Source organism: Scyliorhinus canicula, chromosome 2 (genome assembly GCF_902713615.1).
Source record: "Scyliorhinus canicula chromosome 2, sScyCan1.1, whole genome shotgun sequence".
Taxonomy (NCBI): domain Eukaryota; kingdom Metazoa; phylum Chordata; class Chondrichthyes; order Carcharhiniformes; family Scyliorhinidae; genus Scyliorhinus; species Scyliorhinus canicula.
In genome coordinates this window covers 249,633,842-249,649,596 of record NC_052147.1, presented here as the reverse complement: position 1 = coordinate 249,649,596, position 15,755 = coordinate 249,633,842, and the positions used below count along the sequence as shown (strand labels likewise).

The following is a 15,755-nucleotide window of genomic DNA, read 5'->3' as shown; positions in this document are numbered from 1 at the left end:
GTCCCAGCACGCCATGGCACAGTCCCAGCAGGCCATGGCACAGTCCCAGAAGGCCATGGCACAGTCCCAGCAGTCAGTCGCGGAGAGCATCGACCGCCTGACACATGTGCTGGATGGTGTCGCGCACTCACAGGTTGAGGTCGCACAGTCCCTGGCGGGAATGTCTCACTCCCTGGACTCCGTCTCAGCGAACCTTCGGACCCTGGTCGATACGGTTGCAGGCGTCCAGGACTGGCAGCGCCAGGTGTCGGTGGGGCAACGGGGCACCTCCCCGCTCGCACCTCCATCCCACAATGAGGCCCAGGGGCCACCAGGCTCCCCGAGGGAGGAGGAGGTTCTGGGGCCCGTCCCATTAACTCCATCACGGGACGTCCCTGAACGCTCGGCCTCCCCCCCGTCCCATCCCTGGTGCATCGGGTGGGCAGCGGGCAGAGCAGGGTGGCACCACGCCATCCGAAACGCCCGCAGGGCAGCCTGGCCCATCAAGGCCGGGTCGCCCCAGGAAACTAGTGCCGACGGGGAGACATGTCGCAGGGCGTGATTCTCAGCAGTCCGCCTCCACTCCTGCTGTACCATCTGGGGATTCACTTAGACATAGTGGTAGGGTCCGTAAGGCAATGGAGAGGGACACATAGTAAGTTGGCACGGGTGAAGGGCACAGTGTAGTTGTAGGGGCTAGGGCATCTGTAAATAATATTCACCATTAAACTCCCTGTTGCACCTAACGTGTAAGACTGTGTGATATTTCCGTTGCCACGGGGATCGTGATGGTGACCGAGTGTCGCTGGGGTTGACGAGCGGTCAAACTTTGGTGCCGGGTGTGCAGTCCCTTCCCCCCACCCCCTCCCACAGCTACCCCACGCGGGCACGTGATGGAGTGTCCCTGATGAACTCAGCGACCACCGAGATGGATGGTTCAGCTATTGCCATGAGTCAGACTTTGTCTAACGATTCTGAGCTCACAGCTCATCGCAAAGCGGGCTGTCATCATTCAACACGGCACTGATCACACCCGCCGACACAGCCATCAATGACGTGCCATACTGTTGTGCCGCAGTGATAAGGGTGATCTCAAAGTGGAGCAGTGTACGCAGAGCGGGGGTGCGGGGGGGGGGGAATGGGGTGGTGGTGGTGGCAGTTGTGTGCTGACCGTCTGCATGACTGGCGATGCAGGTGGTAGTGGTAGTGTTCAGCGGTGCTGTCGCATGCAGCGCGTGTATCTTGCTGCCACCAAGGCGTCGCGTGCCCCCTGTCCTCGCCGGTGCCATCGTGCAGCCTCCTGGACATTACCAGCACCCGGGTCGTGTCTGTGTGCTGCTCCCGACACACCACCAACCTCCACCTCCTCCTCCTCCTCCATCTCCGTGTTGGCACTTCTGCCAGTGGCTTCTCCCTCCGACTCCTCCACCAGGGCATCTCCCCTCTGCATCGCGATGTTGTGCAGCGCACAGCAGACTACGACATTGCGAGTGACCCTCTCAGGCTGGTACTGCAGGGCCCCTCCGGAGCGGTCCAGGCACCTGAATCTCATTTTCAGCAGACCAAAGCAGCGCTCCACCACACCCCTGGTTGCTGCATGGGCCTCATTGTAAAGGGTCTCCGTGTTGGTCTGAGGCCTCCGTTTGGGCGTCAACAGCCAAGACCTCAGTGGATAACCCCTGTCGCCCAGCAACCAGCCCCTCAGGCGGGGGGGGGAGGGAGGGGGGGCGTCCCGGGGAGTGGGGGGGGGGGCGTCCCTCAAACATAGCACGGATGAATGACTGCGCAAGAATGTACGCATCATGCACACTTCCAGGGAACCTTGTGCACACGTGCATGATCTTCATGTGGGGGTCGCATACCACCTGGATGTACATGGAGTATGTCCCCCTCCTGTTTGTGAACACTTCCCTGTTGCCTGCAGGCGGGCACATGGGGACGTGAACACAATTAATGACCCCCTGGATCATTGGTATCCCGGCCACGTTGGCAAATCCACGGGCTCGTGCTTCTTGATTTACTCTGTCCTCGGGAAAGGTGATGTAGCGGTCAGCGATGGCATACAGGGCGTTGGTCACATCCCGGATGCACCTGTGGACCGATGACTGCGAGATCCCGGATAGGTCCCCGCTCGGAGACTGGAAGGAGCCGGTAGCATAAAAGTTAAGTGCCACCGTCACCTTGACGGCAACCGGGATCGCGTATCCTCCTCCCGTTCCACGTGGGGCGAGGTGTGCCACGAGATGACAGATATGTGTGACTGTCTCTCTGCTCAACCTGAGTCTCCTCCTGCAGGTGATGTCCGGCATTGTCTCGAAAGAGATCCGGCCACGATATACCCCAGGCCTCGGTCGTCGCCTCTGGCGCCCTGGCTCCACCATCAATGTCTCCTCCTCCTCCTCCCCCCCATGCTGCTCGACGATGGGTCACTCCGCGGCCATTCCCTCTGCTGCTGCAGCTGCCCCTGCATCCACTGTGGGATGTGGCTGTGGACGCTGCTGGATGTCCAACTGCAGTGCTGCGGCCCTAACCACTGCGCTGAACATAGCTGTTCGGTTAGAATACATTATCGTCACCTACAGAAGGGTGGTGGGGGGCAGAGAAACAACATGTTAGACGGAGGTTATTCGACACCTCGGCAGCTGCCTGCCACGGGATACCTGTGTGCCCCGGTGGCCTGGTTGCGCTGCTGACACGCGGCCAGCCTAACCCCTGGTCACTTTCTGCGTCCAACGGGCAGTTAACAACACGTCCTCCTCACCGGTGCGTCAGTGGGCTGTGATCATCAGCCACAGGGCAACCAGCGGCAGTGTCCTCGTGATCGTCCTGCCATGGCAGGGCGGCTGACATCTTGCATCCGGGGGTGGGTGACCCACTCCACTCACTCCCTCTCCCCCCCCCCCACTACTCGCTCTCCCACTTCCCCCTTTCTCCCACCCCCCTCTCACTTCTCCCTCCCCCCCCCCACTTCTCCCTCCCCCCCCCCCCACTCCCACTGGCCGCTGCGTTCTCGGGGATGCCTTCCCCAGTTTGCGGAGACTCCGGGACGGTCCACTCACCTCCTCAATCCTCGTCAGCCAGTACGACTGGCTGGCGACTTTAAAAAGCAGGTGTGGACGGCGACGGCGTGACCTGGCGTCACGATGTCGGTACTTCGGCCCATCCGAGCCGGAGAATAGCGGGTATGCCGGAGAATCACCATTTTGGCTGCATCGGCCGATTCTCCGTATTTTAGCACGCAAAACACGATGATACAAATTTGGCCATTTGGGAGAATAGCGGGAGCACGTCGGATCGGCGTCGCGTGTAAAACTGGCGTGTCTCGCTATTCTCCCAACCAGCGTGACATTGGAGAATCGTGCCCCTTAACTTTGGACAAGAAGCAATTTAGTTGAAGAACCGCATTTAGAAAAGGATATTCGGACACTGAGAGACAGAAATTGTGGTACACATTGGCAGCAACAACATGGAGATGGCAGGTATTGAATTCCTATCATCATGTTTTCAGGAATTAGGGAGGGTGTTAAGAAAGTTGAATCTTGGATTAAGTTTCTCTGGATTGTTCCCATTGCTGCATGCCACGGAGTTTCAATGTCTGGTTTGAGGCATGGTGCAGGAAGAAGGGTTTCAGATTCTGGGGGCATTGGGACAGACCTTAGGGCACGAAGGATCTACTCAAAACAAACAGTTTGCACCTCAAAAGTACTCAGACCAATTTCATCCTGGGGAGGCTCAATGGTGTTATTAAGGAGCATTTAACCTAAACTGACAGAGAGACAGGAAGCAGTTTATAGAAAGGGAGTAAAGAGGAATCCGGTGCATAAAGTCAGAGTGTTGAAAGGTAACAGAGAAGGAAGGAGTACCATGTTAGCAGACTGAAAAAGACTACGAGAAACGGTTGACAATGCGTATGTAAATTCCCAAAGTGTGATGAACAACATTGGTGAGTTGCAAGCACAAATGCTGGGCGAAATTCTCTGCAGACCGTTGTAACGCCGATTTCCGGCGAGCAAAATTGGTGTAGATGACTCCGGCGTGGGGGACTTCTTTTAGGCGGCTATTCTCCGTTCCCGGAGGGGCCAGCAGCAGACTGACGCGATACGCGTCAGTTTCACCAGCTGCGGAAGTGGTGAGACCCGGCGTTTTTTGGGGGGGGGGAGGAGGAGAGAGACTGACCCGGCGTTTGGGGGGGGGAGAGAGAGAAAGAGAGAAAGACAGACCGGCATTGGGGGGGGGGGAGGAGGAGAGAGACAGACCGGCATTTTGGGGGGGGGGGGGGGGGAGGAGGAGAGAGACAGACCGGCATTTTGGGAGGGGGGGAGAGAGAGAGACAGACCGGCATTGGGGGGGGGAGGAGGAGGAGAGAGACAGACCGGCATTTGGGGGGGGGGAGAGAGAGAGACAGACCGGCATTTGGGGGGGGGGGGAGGAGGAGAGAGACTGACCCGGCGTTTGGGGGGGGGGAGGAGGAGAGAGACAGACCGGCATTTTGGGGGGGGGGGAGAGAGAGAGACAGACCGGCATTGGGGGGGGGGGGGGGGGAGGAGAGAGACAGACCGGCATTTGGGGGGGGGGGGGGAGAGAGAGAGACAGACCGGCATTTGGGGGGGGGGAGGAGGAGAGAGACTGACCCGGCGTTTGGGGGGGGGAGGAGGAGAAGAGAGACAGACCGGCATTTGGGGGGGGGGGGAGAGAGAGAGACAGACCGGCATTGGGGGGGGGGGGGAGGAAGGAAGGGGGAGGAGGAAGAAAGGGGGGGAGGAGGAAGGAAGGGGGGGAGGAGGAGAGAGGGGGGGGGAGGAGGAGAGGGGGGGGGGTGTGGGTACCGGCCTTCAGAGGGAGGGGGACGGGGTGTGGGTACCGGCGTTGAGAGGGGGGGGACCCGGCGTTGAGAGGGGGGGGGTTGCGGCGATGAGGGGGGGTTGCGGCGTTGAGGGTGGGGGGTTGCGGCGTTGCGAGAGATGGGGGGGCGGCGTTGAGGGGGGGTAGGGGTGGTGGGGAGGGGGGGTAGGGGTGGTGGGGAGGGGGGTAGGGGTGGTGGGGAGGGGGGGTAGGGGCGTTGGAGGGAGGTAGGGGTGGTGAGGGGGGGGATGGTTGGCGGTAGGGCGGCAGCGGCGTACAGAGGGGGGGGCGACGCGTGCGGTTGGACCCGGGCATCCGTCGCCACCCCTCTCTGCACGCCGCTGCCCCCAACACCACCCCCCCCCGATGCCGCAACCCTCCCCCGATGCCGCAACCCCCCCCGATGCCGCAACCCCCCCGATGCCGCACCCACCCCCCGATTGCCGCAACCCCCCACCCCCCACCCCCACCCGATGCCGCAACCCCCACCGATGCCGCAACCCCCCCCGAGTTGCCGCAACCCCCCCGATGCCGCAACACCCCACCGGATGCCCGCCAACCCCCCCGAATGCCGCAACTCCCCCCTCGATGCCGCAACCCCCCCCCCCCCCCCCCCCCCCCCCCACACTGAACGGCGTCAATCATCGTCAATGGTTGACGCCATTTTAAAGCCACTGTGATTTTCGCCGACGTGACCCGTGGCCATGTCGGCGGGACTTCGGCCCATCCGGGCCGGAGATTTGTGGAAACAAAAATATAATGACATCCCGCCGGCGCCAGCTGTTTTCAGAGGCTGCCGGCGGGATTTGCACAGCGCCGGTTTTTGGCCGGTCAGAGAATTAAAAACCCTGCGGGAGCGGGATTAACGCCGCTGCCGGCCGATTCTCCGACCCTGCGTGGGGTCGGAGAATTTCGCCCGCTGTGTGGGAACATGTGGTGGGATTCTCCCACCACTGGCCGGATGGCCTGACGCCGGCACCAAGAATGGCGCGAATGACTCCGGCGTCGGGCCGACCAGAAGGTGCGGAATCCTCTGCACTTCAGGGGGCTAGGCCGGCATCGGAAGGGTTGGCGCCTCACCAACCGGCGCCGAAGGGCCGGCGCAGGTTGGTGCATGCGCAGATCCACCAGCGTGGTTCCGTGCATGCGCAGACCAGCCGGCGTGTTCCTGCGCATGCGCAGGGGGGTTCGTCTCCGCGCTGACCATGGCGGACCCCTACAGAGGCCGGCGCAGAAGGATAGAGTGCCCCCATGGCACAGGCGCACCCTCAGGTCAGTGGGCCCCGATTGCGGGCCAGGCCCCAGTGGGGGGGGCCCCCAGGGCCGGATCTCCCCCCCCCCCCCAAGGACTCACCTAGCCGGCCTACAAGCGAGGTCCCGCCGTGATGGACCATGTCCATTTCACTCTTGTGGGACTGGCCAGGAAATGATGGCCGCTCGGCCCATTGGGACCCGGAGAATTGCCAGAGGTTCCGTTGCCAACGGACCCCAACTGGCGCTGTGTAAACCCTGCCCCCGCCTGAAAACCGGTACCGGAGAATATGGCAGCTGGGCCCCCCCCGGGATTCTCCGATCTGGCGGGTGGTCAGAGAATCCCGCCCATATGATGTACTGTCAATAATGGAAATGTGTCTTGAAAGTGGTGAGGCTTAATGAGGGTTTCTTTCCATGCTCACTAAGGTAGAGGCTGCTGACAAGATTTCAGCAGGAAGCCGTGCAAATGGTAGAGGTAATGAATAGGGCGAAAATTGATAAGCACGAGGTATCAGAAAAGTAGGCTATGCTTATTGGGATTAACTCATCTATCCTGATGGCTTACATCAAAGTTTGCTGAAGGAAATGGAGATAGAGATTGGAAAGTCATGTCATAATCTTCTCCAGATATGGAGGTAGTACCAGAAGATTGGTAAAAAAATGTGGCATCCATATTGACGATGGTCAGTGTGAAGATTACTGCATTATTATTACATTATTAGGAAATAATGACTTAGATATTGGAATACCGAAATACAGAATTATTATGATGCAGAAGGAGGACATTTAATCCATTGTGTCTGCACCTGCACCCCAAATGAGCATCAGATGCTGACATGTCTCTATGGTTCTCTGTCTTTACATTAAATAGCAGATCTAGAACCCAACTATGATAGGTTAAACATATTACTGCCATTTCTTCAAATGTGAACATTCTGCAAATCTAAAGTATGGTTAAGAACTCAGCTGATGTTAAATGCTCGGGGATTCCAAATCACAGAAGGTAACTTGGAATAATTTCCTAATCTTTTTGTGCTACTTGGTATAATGTGAGGAAAGATGTGAAGACCAAAGAGGAAGGTTCTAGTCTTGTAATAATTAAACAAAATATATGTTTATCAAACAGTAAAACACTCAACAAGACAGGCAACTAAATGACATACACTTAACTACAATAATGACTGCACAAATTGACCCAGTTCCAAATGCCTCTATTTTCCTAAACTCAGAGCTAAACCTCCCAAACATTATTCCATAGGCTTTAACACAAAGAGAAATCCAGTAACAGTTACCACACTCAACACCTATATCTTTTTTGGGGATGGTTTCTGTTCTAAAATAGCCACAAATAAAGCAACTGTCTAGTTGCTTGCTTGGAGTCAACATAGCGTCCTGCTGTGTATGATTATGATCTAGGACCAGCCCTGCTCAGCTCAACTCATCTCAGCTCACGTCTGCTTCCAGGATAAACCCTGACGCTGATACATTGCTTTTTCTTTTGATCTTTTCTGATCTGAACTGCTTGCCTTAGTGGTCCCTCTTAATGACACTTTTACATGAGCTCACGCTTTTAGATCCAGATCTTCTGTTTTGAACTTTTACCATTCGTGCTTCAATTCCTGAAACTTTATACCCTATTGTTATCCAGCTTCCGTAGGTAAGTATCTGTTTACCGTGTTGCTAGACTAGTCCGCATATCAAAAACCTAGTCAATCAATCTCTCAAACTAATTCCCATGTATTAGATTCCTTCATTTTCATTTTAACACAACTTCCTGAAAGTGTCTTTCCAAAGTTTGAACTTTAATAATTCTGCTAAATTGATATTTTAGTGTGAGAAAATAATTTATTTTTTGCAACTGTTCCTTTCCCACAGTCATGACTATCAATTAAAGCAACTCTTTCCTTTACTTTTCTGGAGCGCGTCTTGTCAAACTATTTATTCTTCAACTGAGCCATTCAGTTGTATCCAAACTACAACAAAAAGAGGTAGTGAGAATGAAACTAGACAGTTCACTTGGCATCAAACAAGGCAGTGGATTTGGGCATGCCAGGGAAAACCCTGGACGGTCAATAGTCATATGTCAGCCAACATCCCAGACTCCTGCAACATCACTCCTGGGTAGATCCTATCCCACCACCAGATCTACCAGAGGTGGTGGCATTGTGTACAGCAGAGAATTGCATAGAGTCCTCAACTTTGACTGCAGGGCCAATTAAGCCTCTTGGCATCAGATCAAAACTGGGCAAAGAAACATCCTAATAATCCTCCCTCAGCTGATAAATCAGTACTCTCCATGTTGAGAGCCATTTGGAAGGGGCCCTGAAGCTCGCCAAGCAGATAATATACTCTGGGTGGGAGACTTCAACATTCATCACCAGGAGTGACTTGTTAGCACCATTGATGACACCACTGGATTTGCCATGTCCAGATTTGTCATGGACATTTGAAAACCTGGGACTTTACTCGAGTCAGTTACCAGAGTTAGGATGGTGCTGTTTGCAGTCAAGCAGGAGGTGAGCCATCGAGACATACAGTTATCATCAGTTTGTAGGCTGTGGAGTGTGTTGCAGTCGACCCATGGGATTTCAGGAGGCATTTGAAGAGGTGGACAGGCATTTCAAAATCATCTGTTGAAAAATGTACACTGATAACATGAGTCTGTTTAACAGATCCCTATGCTGTCCTCAATTTTAAACTTTACAAGCTTTACAAACTACATTGATGTGAATGTTATTTTTGCTTTATTTGAAATATTCAGATCGTAGAATAAAACAGACTAAGTTACATATGAGGTTTGATAGATGCCACTGAAATCATTTGTGTTGGAATGATGAAACGATGCGGGGTGACTGATAGACTTCAGCTTTCCTAAATGTGACTGGCAAATGAATTCTTGCTTGTGGTAATGATAATATATAAAATTTATGTCATCCATTTGAAAGCTGCCTGATTTATTGTCTCAGAATTATGCAGTGATAACTTGGCAGGTGGCAATACTAAGCTATCTTTTATTTGCAGGTTAGACATCTTTACAGTTTGGCAGTGTTTGAAAACTTCATTTATGCCATCAACTTAGATAATTTCACTGCTAAATACAAATTAAATATCACTAAAATAAACAGATTCAATGGCACGGACATCGAATCACTCGCAAAACTGGAGACTGGCAGAGTTCTACACGTCTACCATAAACTAAAGCAACCAACAGGTAAGCCATTGCATTTTAAACTATTTTTCCTGCCTGTTCGGTATGCTGTAAGCATTCATTTCTGCAGCTGTCTGATATTTCTGAGGAGGCCTTGCAATGTGCTTTGCTTCCAGGCCTTCAGCCCAAATCCAAACTTGGCAGAATGAGTGATGGTCTCCTCTGAGTAATCTTAAGTACCTTCTGTGAACTAAGTGTTCATCCCAGTGCGTTTCCCAGTGGTTATGAATCCATAACATAACACCACTGGCTACTTCACTATTAATTAGCAGCTCGGTTTCAAAAGTGTGAAAATGGAAATGCTGAATTGTCGTTAGGTATTATCCTGCAGAGAATTGGACAGCAATGATTGTTGGGCCATTCTCTATTCTCACTGGCATGTATTTAAAGTAAATGTGAAAAACTGACATCCTACCTTCCCAGGATAAAATTCTGATGATAAAATGTTTTGAATGAGATCGGGTAGAAGTGTTCAAACTGATGGTAATTTTGTACAAGTAAATTGGGAGAAAAAAACTATTTTCACAGGTCAGAAAGGTGGTTGCTCAAATGCATAATTTATGATTATTTTATTTTAAATAAAGAAATGAATGGTGAGAGGCAATTTAATTTCTTTCAGAGGATTTTTGGACGATGAAAGCAGGCTTTAAAAAATGAACTGCATTTTCTTTTAATTGCTATGATACAGGGAAATGGATAGTTCTTTTTGAGATCTCTGTTCAGGCATAATTACTATCTGTAAAATGGTTCAAGCAAATGCCAGTAATAGCCAGTTAAGACCATAAGAACATAAGACACGGGAGCAGAAGTCGAACACTTGGCCCATCGAGTCTGCTCTGCTATTCAATGAGATAATGGCTGATCTGATATAACATTCAACCACACTTTCCGACCTTATCCCCAAAACCCTTGATTCCTTTACTAATTAAAAATATGTCTATCTGAGCCTTGAACATAGTGAATGACCCAGCCTGTACAACCCTCTGCAATAAAGTATTCCCAGATTCATTTCCCTCAGAGAAGAAATTCCTCTTCATCTCTGCCTTAAGTGGGTTACCCATCACTCTTTGATTGTTCCCTCTGCTCCTAGGCTCTCCCACAAGGAGAAACATCCATTTAACATCTGCCCTGTCCAGTTCACTGAGAATGCTATATGTCTCAATAAGATTGCGTCTCAATCTTCTAAACTCCAACGCACCTAAACTACTCAATCTCACCTCATTAAAAAAAAAACCTCCATCCCCGGGATCAGCGTAATGAACCTTCTCTGGACTGCCTCCAATACCATCATTTCTTTCCTTAGATAAGGGATCAAAACTGTTCCAGATATGGTCTCACTTATGCCTTGTATAGATTTAGCAGGACTTCCCTATTTTTCTACTCCATTCCCTTTGAAATAAAGGCCAAAATTCCATTTGCCTTCCCAATCACCTGCTGAACTTGCATGCTAGCTTTTTGTGATTTATGCCCAATTGTATGTATTATTACACATCAAAATTCTATGGAACGTTTATAGGCGTGATCTAACCGAATGGGGAACCCCACTAAGGCCGCACTTAGCCCCGTTATCTGCACTGAGCTCCGCTTGCTGGAATTTCTCACTGCGGGAGGAAATCAGGACACCATTTGAAATGGCATCCAATCTCCCGACTCCCCCCCCCCCACCCCCCCCCCCCCCCCCCCCCCCCCCCCCCCCCCACCAGGCGCAGTCCCGAAGCTCCACAAAGAACCAACTCATCTATAAGGAGTCCTCGGGGGGGCTCCCCCTGCACCTGACTGCACCCACGCAGGACACCCCCGAGTCCGATCCCTGTGGTTGGAAAAATGCCGGCTCGGCACCTTGGCATTTGCAGCCTGGTATCTTAGCAGTGCCTCTTCCAGCTGGCAGTGCCACCTAGGCACCTTGGCACTGCCAACCTGGCAACCAGGTGGCACTGCCAATGCATTTGAACAATTACACAAGGCTGGTAAATGTGAGCATTAACTTACCTTTAAAGGGTGGATCGCTCTGATGAATCATTGCATTATAAACACATCTGTATGACAGTACAGCACCGAATAGTGACATTTAATTGTGTGAAAACTCTTCACACATTCGGAATGTTCCTGACTCCTCTGCACACTTTCCATTTCCTTCACAATCTCACAATTCCGCTGTACTCTTAATGAGCTTCGAAACCTCGCACCACCAGATTGAAACAGTGTGCGGGCGCACATTTAATTTATGTCCTTCCGTTAAAATTAGGACCCCGAGCTCAGCGGCGGTGGTGGTGGTGGTGGGTGGGGGGCGGTGTGGGGGGGAGGGGGGGGTGGTCAGACATATTGAAAAGTATGTTATGAAACTTTGAATTTCTATAAATTTACAAACAATATCTTAAAATTCCAAACTACTCTCAGGTTTTGCTGTCGCATTTACACAGGAGGGATTACAAGAAATATGACCACTGTTCAGAACTGGTGAAAGCATCAAATATCATTGTCTAACTTCAAATGACAGCATTCACTGACCACAGGGAGTCACACCACAAGATTCAAAGTAAAAGCCCATACCTTCCTTTAATGTTTTTCTGATGGCTTTCTCAGCAGGGACTCTGAGTTTTAGAAGGGGGATAAAAAATGGAATAATCTTGTTGTTTTTCCAAAGTGAGCAAAGCCTCTGCTTCGCCAAGGGTTGTGAAACAAATCACGTTTAAGGTCAAGTTGGAGCACTTTGCCTTTCCCAGCCGCACATCACTTTATTAATAGTGATGTCTGCTTAAGATGGAGCACACTATGAATGCATTTCGCTCCACCATCTAACAGTTAAGTGTCAGCGCTAGCAACAGAATAAGTGGACTTCACATACATCAGAGATCAAACAGCATCAGCAGAAGCAATTGTAAACCCAGAGTAGTTTTAAATCCCCTCATAATTTGGAGCTACACGTGAACTTTTCAATGGATCAGTTACTTCTCGAAGCTAATGGGTTGGATTTTCGGTTTGAGAGACTAAGTGCTGACGCCGGTTCTGAATGGGGGTGTTCCACGGTCCCGATGGCAGGGCTAGTCCCGGTGCAATTCAGGACATGTGGGCTAGCACTCGCGCCACATGGAACAGGTGCAATTCCAACTGACACTGGCGATGGATTTACTGCGGTCAGGATTGGCACTGGAGAGCCCGACAAGCTGGAGCCGCATATGAACACTCCACTGCACACACACTCTTATTCCAGTCAAAAACATGCAGACCCGAGGTTTGCGGATGCAGAGCTCGAGATACTGCTGGATATTGTGGAGGAGAGGCCAGACAGCCTGTTCTACGGGGTGGGAAGGAGGCTTCCACCCACCGATGTCAACCGGGCCTGGTAACAGGTAGCCGAGGTGTTCACCGCCGTGGGCCTCACCGCAGCAGTGCAGGAAAAAGCTGCACGGCCTCCTCAAGGTTGCCCGGGTGAGTCACCACCTCCATGCCCCTAGTACTACCAATCCCATCACACACACCCACACCCCTCACCCCCCAACATCCCAGTCCACATGAGATTCCCACCAGACGGACCTGTAGACAGTACAGAGTTAAGATGAGCAACCCACCAGGCCAGACATGTTGATTCACCACCTCCATGCCCCAGGCACCAGCACCATCCCATACATCCCAACCCCACATCCAAGTGGGCGATCACCCTACCCGCTGGCAGCTCCTTCACACCCCACCCTGCACCACACACCGACACCCGTACTGCCCATCATGCAGAACCTGCCAGGGTCCTCCACCCCCAGCCGCAACTCCGTGACTTACCTAACGATGAGATGGGACCACTTGGGGTCCCACACCGCAAAATGCAACCGCGCAATACCCCAAAGCACATGTCCAGTAACGACACCGACTTCTTGTCACTGCTGTTACTGGCACAATCCACCATCCCAGAGATACTCACCTTGGGCATTTTAATGAAGAGGCTCCTGGGGCACTTTCTCGCACCACATAAATGCAGTGTTATGTCAGGTTGAGGGAGGAAGCCCCAGACGGGCTGGCAGTTGGAGGGTGGTGCAGCCCCAGAGATGAGCTGGCGTCCATAGAGGTCTAGCGCTTCTGGAAAGGGCGGTCCCATCGGTGCAGGCGCAGAGCTGGGGACTACATGAGGGGGTGTCAGCAACCATCCAGTGCATGCAGGTGCAGATGGAGGATGCAACCACCTGCAGGAGCAGGAGGAGGTACCAACCATGCGTGTTACCCTAACCAACACCACACAGGTGACGTCCACAGTGGAGGCCTTAGGTGTGAAGATATCGGCCGTGGGTCAGGATGTCCAAGGCCTGTGCGGTCAATTGCTGAGGCACAGGACAGGACAGCCATGTCACAGGCCACCAGGTACCAGGGCCAATGGCGTGGCCAGTCACAACCGGTCATGGCTGCGGACGTCGAGAACATTGGTCTGGCACTGGTTGACCTAAGCCAGTCGCCAAGGGGCCTGGCACAGTCAGTGAGTGATGTGGCCCAGTCCCAGAGGGATGTGGCACTGACCCAGAGGGATGTGGCACAGTCCCTGTGCTGCATGGTCATGAGCATGGAGACCCAGTTCGAGATGAGAGTGGCCTCCAGGACTGGCAGTGCCAGAGGAAGGCAGATCCCCAGAGCTGGCTCCAGCCACACAGCAACTCTCACTCTAATATGTGCTCACCTGATCTATCGAGGCCCTGGATCTGACAGGAAACAGGACTTACTGCAACCTCAGCAAGGCATTCCCAGCTGGGGTCTTGGATTGCAACAACATTCCTTTAGATAGCACGGTGTTTCTTGGTCCTGCGAGTGCTGGGAAGGAGCCGGTTAAACATGCTCAAAATGGGTCTCGCGTCCTGAGTGCTGCCGCCAGCAGGGAATCGGGAGTGTTTCCCACTGGCACTGGGAGCGCCGTTCAGGTTCCAATCAGTGGCACTTGGAAAATTTTCCTGAGAGTGCCGGTTTTCCGCTGGCATTAAGAGGGGTGGGGCCTGAACCCCCTGACAGGTCCCGTTCCTCAAAGAACCCTTTTTGAAAGGGTGCCCCAATCTCAGAATAATTGTGCAGCCTCGAATTGCTGGCAAGGGGGCCCCCAATCGGTGGCAACGCCGCCCTCTCCAATTGCTGGCAAGGCTCCCCCACTAATGTGAGTGACACCCAGTTATCGTCTCGCCAAGTGCACCCTGACCCTTCAGGCACCCCCACCCCATTCATGCCCTGCCCTCAGTCCCCTCGGCCCACTTCTTGGCAAAGCGAACCTGTAGCCTTGGACCCTGAGGCCGGGAAAGGGTGGGGGGGGGGGGGGGTAGCCTCTCTCCAGGGTGCCAACAGGGATCCTCAGGGGAGATGAGGGCTAGAGGGCTTGGGTGGACTGGTGGGGCTCAGGTTGTGGTCTTTGCCGGGATGAGGGTCGTGTGGCAGGTCTTGCCTCTGTAGCTTTGAAAATCATTAAACCATTTTTCAGCATGTCAAGTTCTGGTTAAAAGTCTTCCCTCTTGGAACCCTTTGATGTCTCTCCGAGCATGTCAATATCAAATGATCAGTCAGAAGAAAATAGTTTAATGCTTTTCAAAGCTACAGAGGGAAGCCCCGAGACCCCGATCACACTCTCCCCCTTCCCTCGCGATCCCCCAGATATGCTCCACCCTGCAGCCACTGCCACTTGCCATGTCCTCCAGTTCCTTTGTTTAAGAAGGTTAGCAGGGATAATCCAAGAAAATACAGGCCAGTTAGCATTACAACAGTGGTAGGGAAATTATTGGAAAAGATTCTTAGGGCCAGAATTTACTCACATTTGGAAACAAAAGGATTTATTAGCAAGAGGCAACATTGTTTTGTGAAGGTGAGGTCATGTCTCACTGACTTGATTGAAATTGTTGGGGCAAGTGACGAAGGTGATTGATGAGGGTCGGGCAGTGGATGTTGTCTACATGGACTTCAGTAAAGCCTTTAACAAGGTCCCTCATGGTAGACTGGTACAGAAGGTGAAGTCACACAGGAAAAGAGGTGAACTGTGAAGATAGATACAGAACTGTCTCATTCATAGAAGACAGAGGGTAGCAGTGGAATGGCGCTTCTCTGATTGGAGGGCTGTGACTAGTGGTGTTCCACATGGATCAGTGCTAGAGCCTTTGTTGTTCGTAGTATTAAAGTTAAATTAGAGTTAAATTATTTAGAGGAAAAAGTAGCTGGTCTAATTATCAAATTTGAAAACGACACAAAGATTGGCAGAGCTGCAGGTAGTGAAGAGGATTGTCAGAGGATATAGCAGGATATAGATTGGTTTGAGACTTGGGCGAAGAAATGGAAGATGGAGTTTAATCTGGACAAATGTGAGGTCATGCATTTTGGAAGGTCTAATACAGGCGAAGAGATTTGGGTGTACAGGTCCACAGGTTACTGAAATTGTCAATGTAGGTGGATAAGGTAGTAAAGAAGGCAAACAGCATGCTTGCCTTCATCGGTCAGGGCATTGAGTATAAAAATTGGCAAGTCA

At 52.2% G+C, this 15,755-nt stretch overlaps 1 protein-coding gene across 1 annotated transcript in view; it reads left to right on the top strand.

The window, feature by feature from the left end:
• LOC119962094 (low-density lipoprotein receptor-related protein 1-like) overlaps window positions 1-15,755 on the top strand; it is a 2,271,162-nt gene that overhangs the window by 1,063,283 nt on the left and 1,192,124 nt on the right. Inside the window, 1 exon segment of the mRNA XM_038789946.1 lies at window positions 9,097-9,286. Within this exon segment, the coding sequence (XP_038645874.1) occupies window positions 9,097-9,286 (190 nt within the window).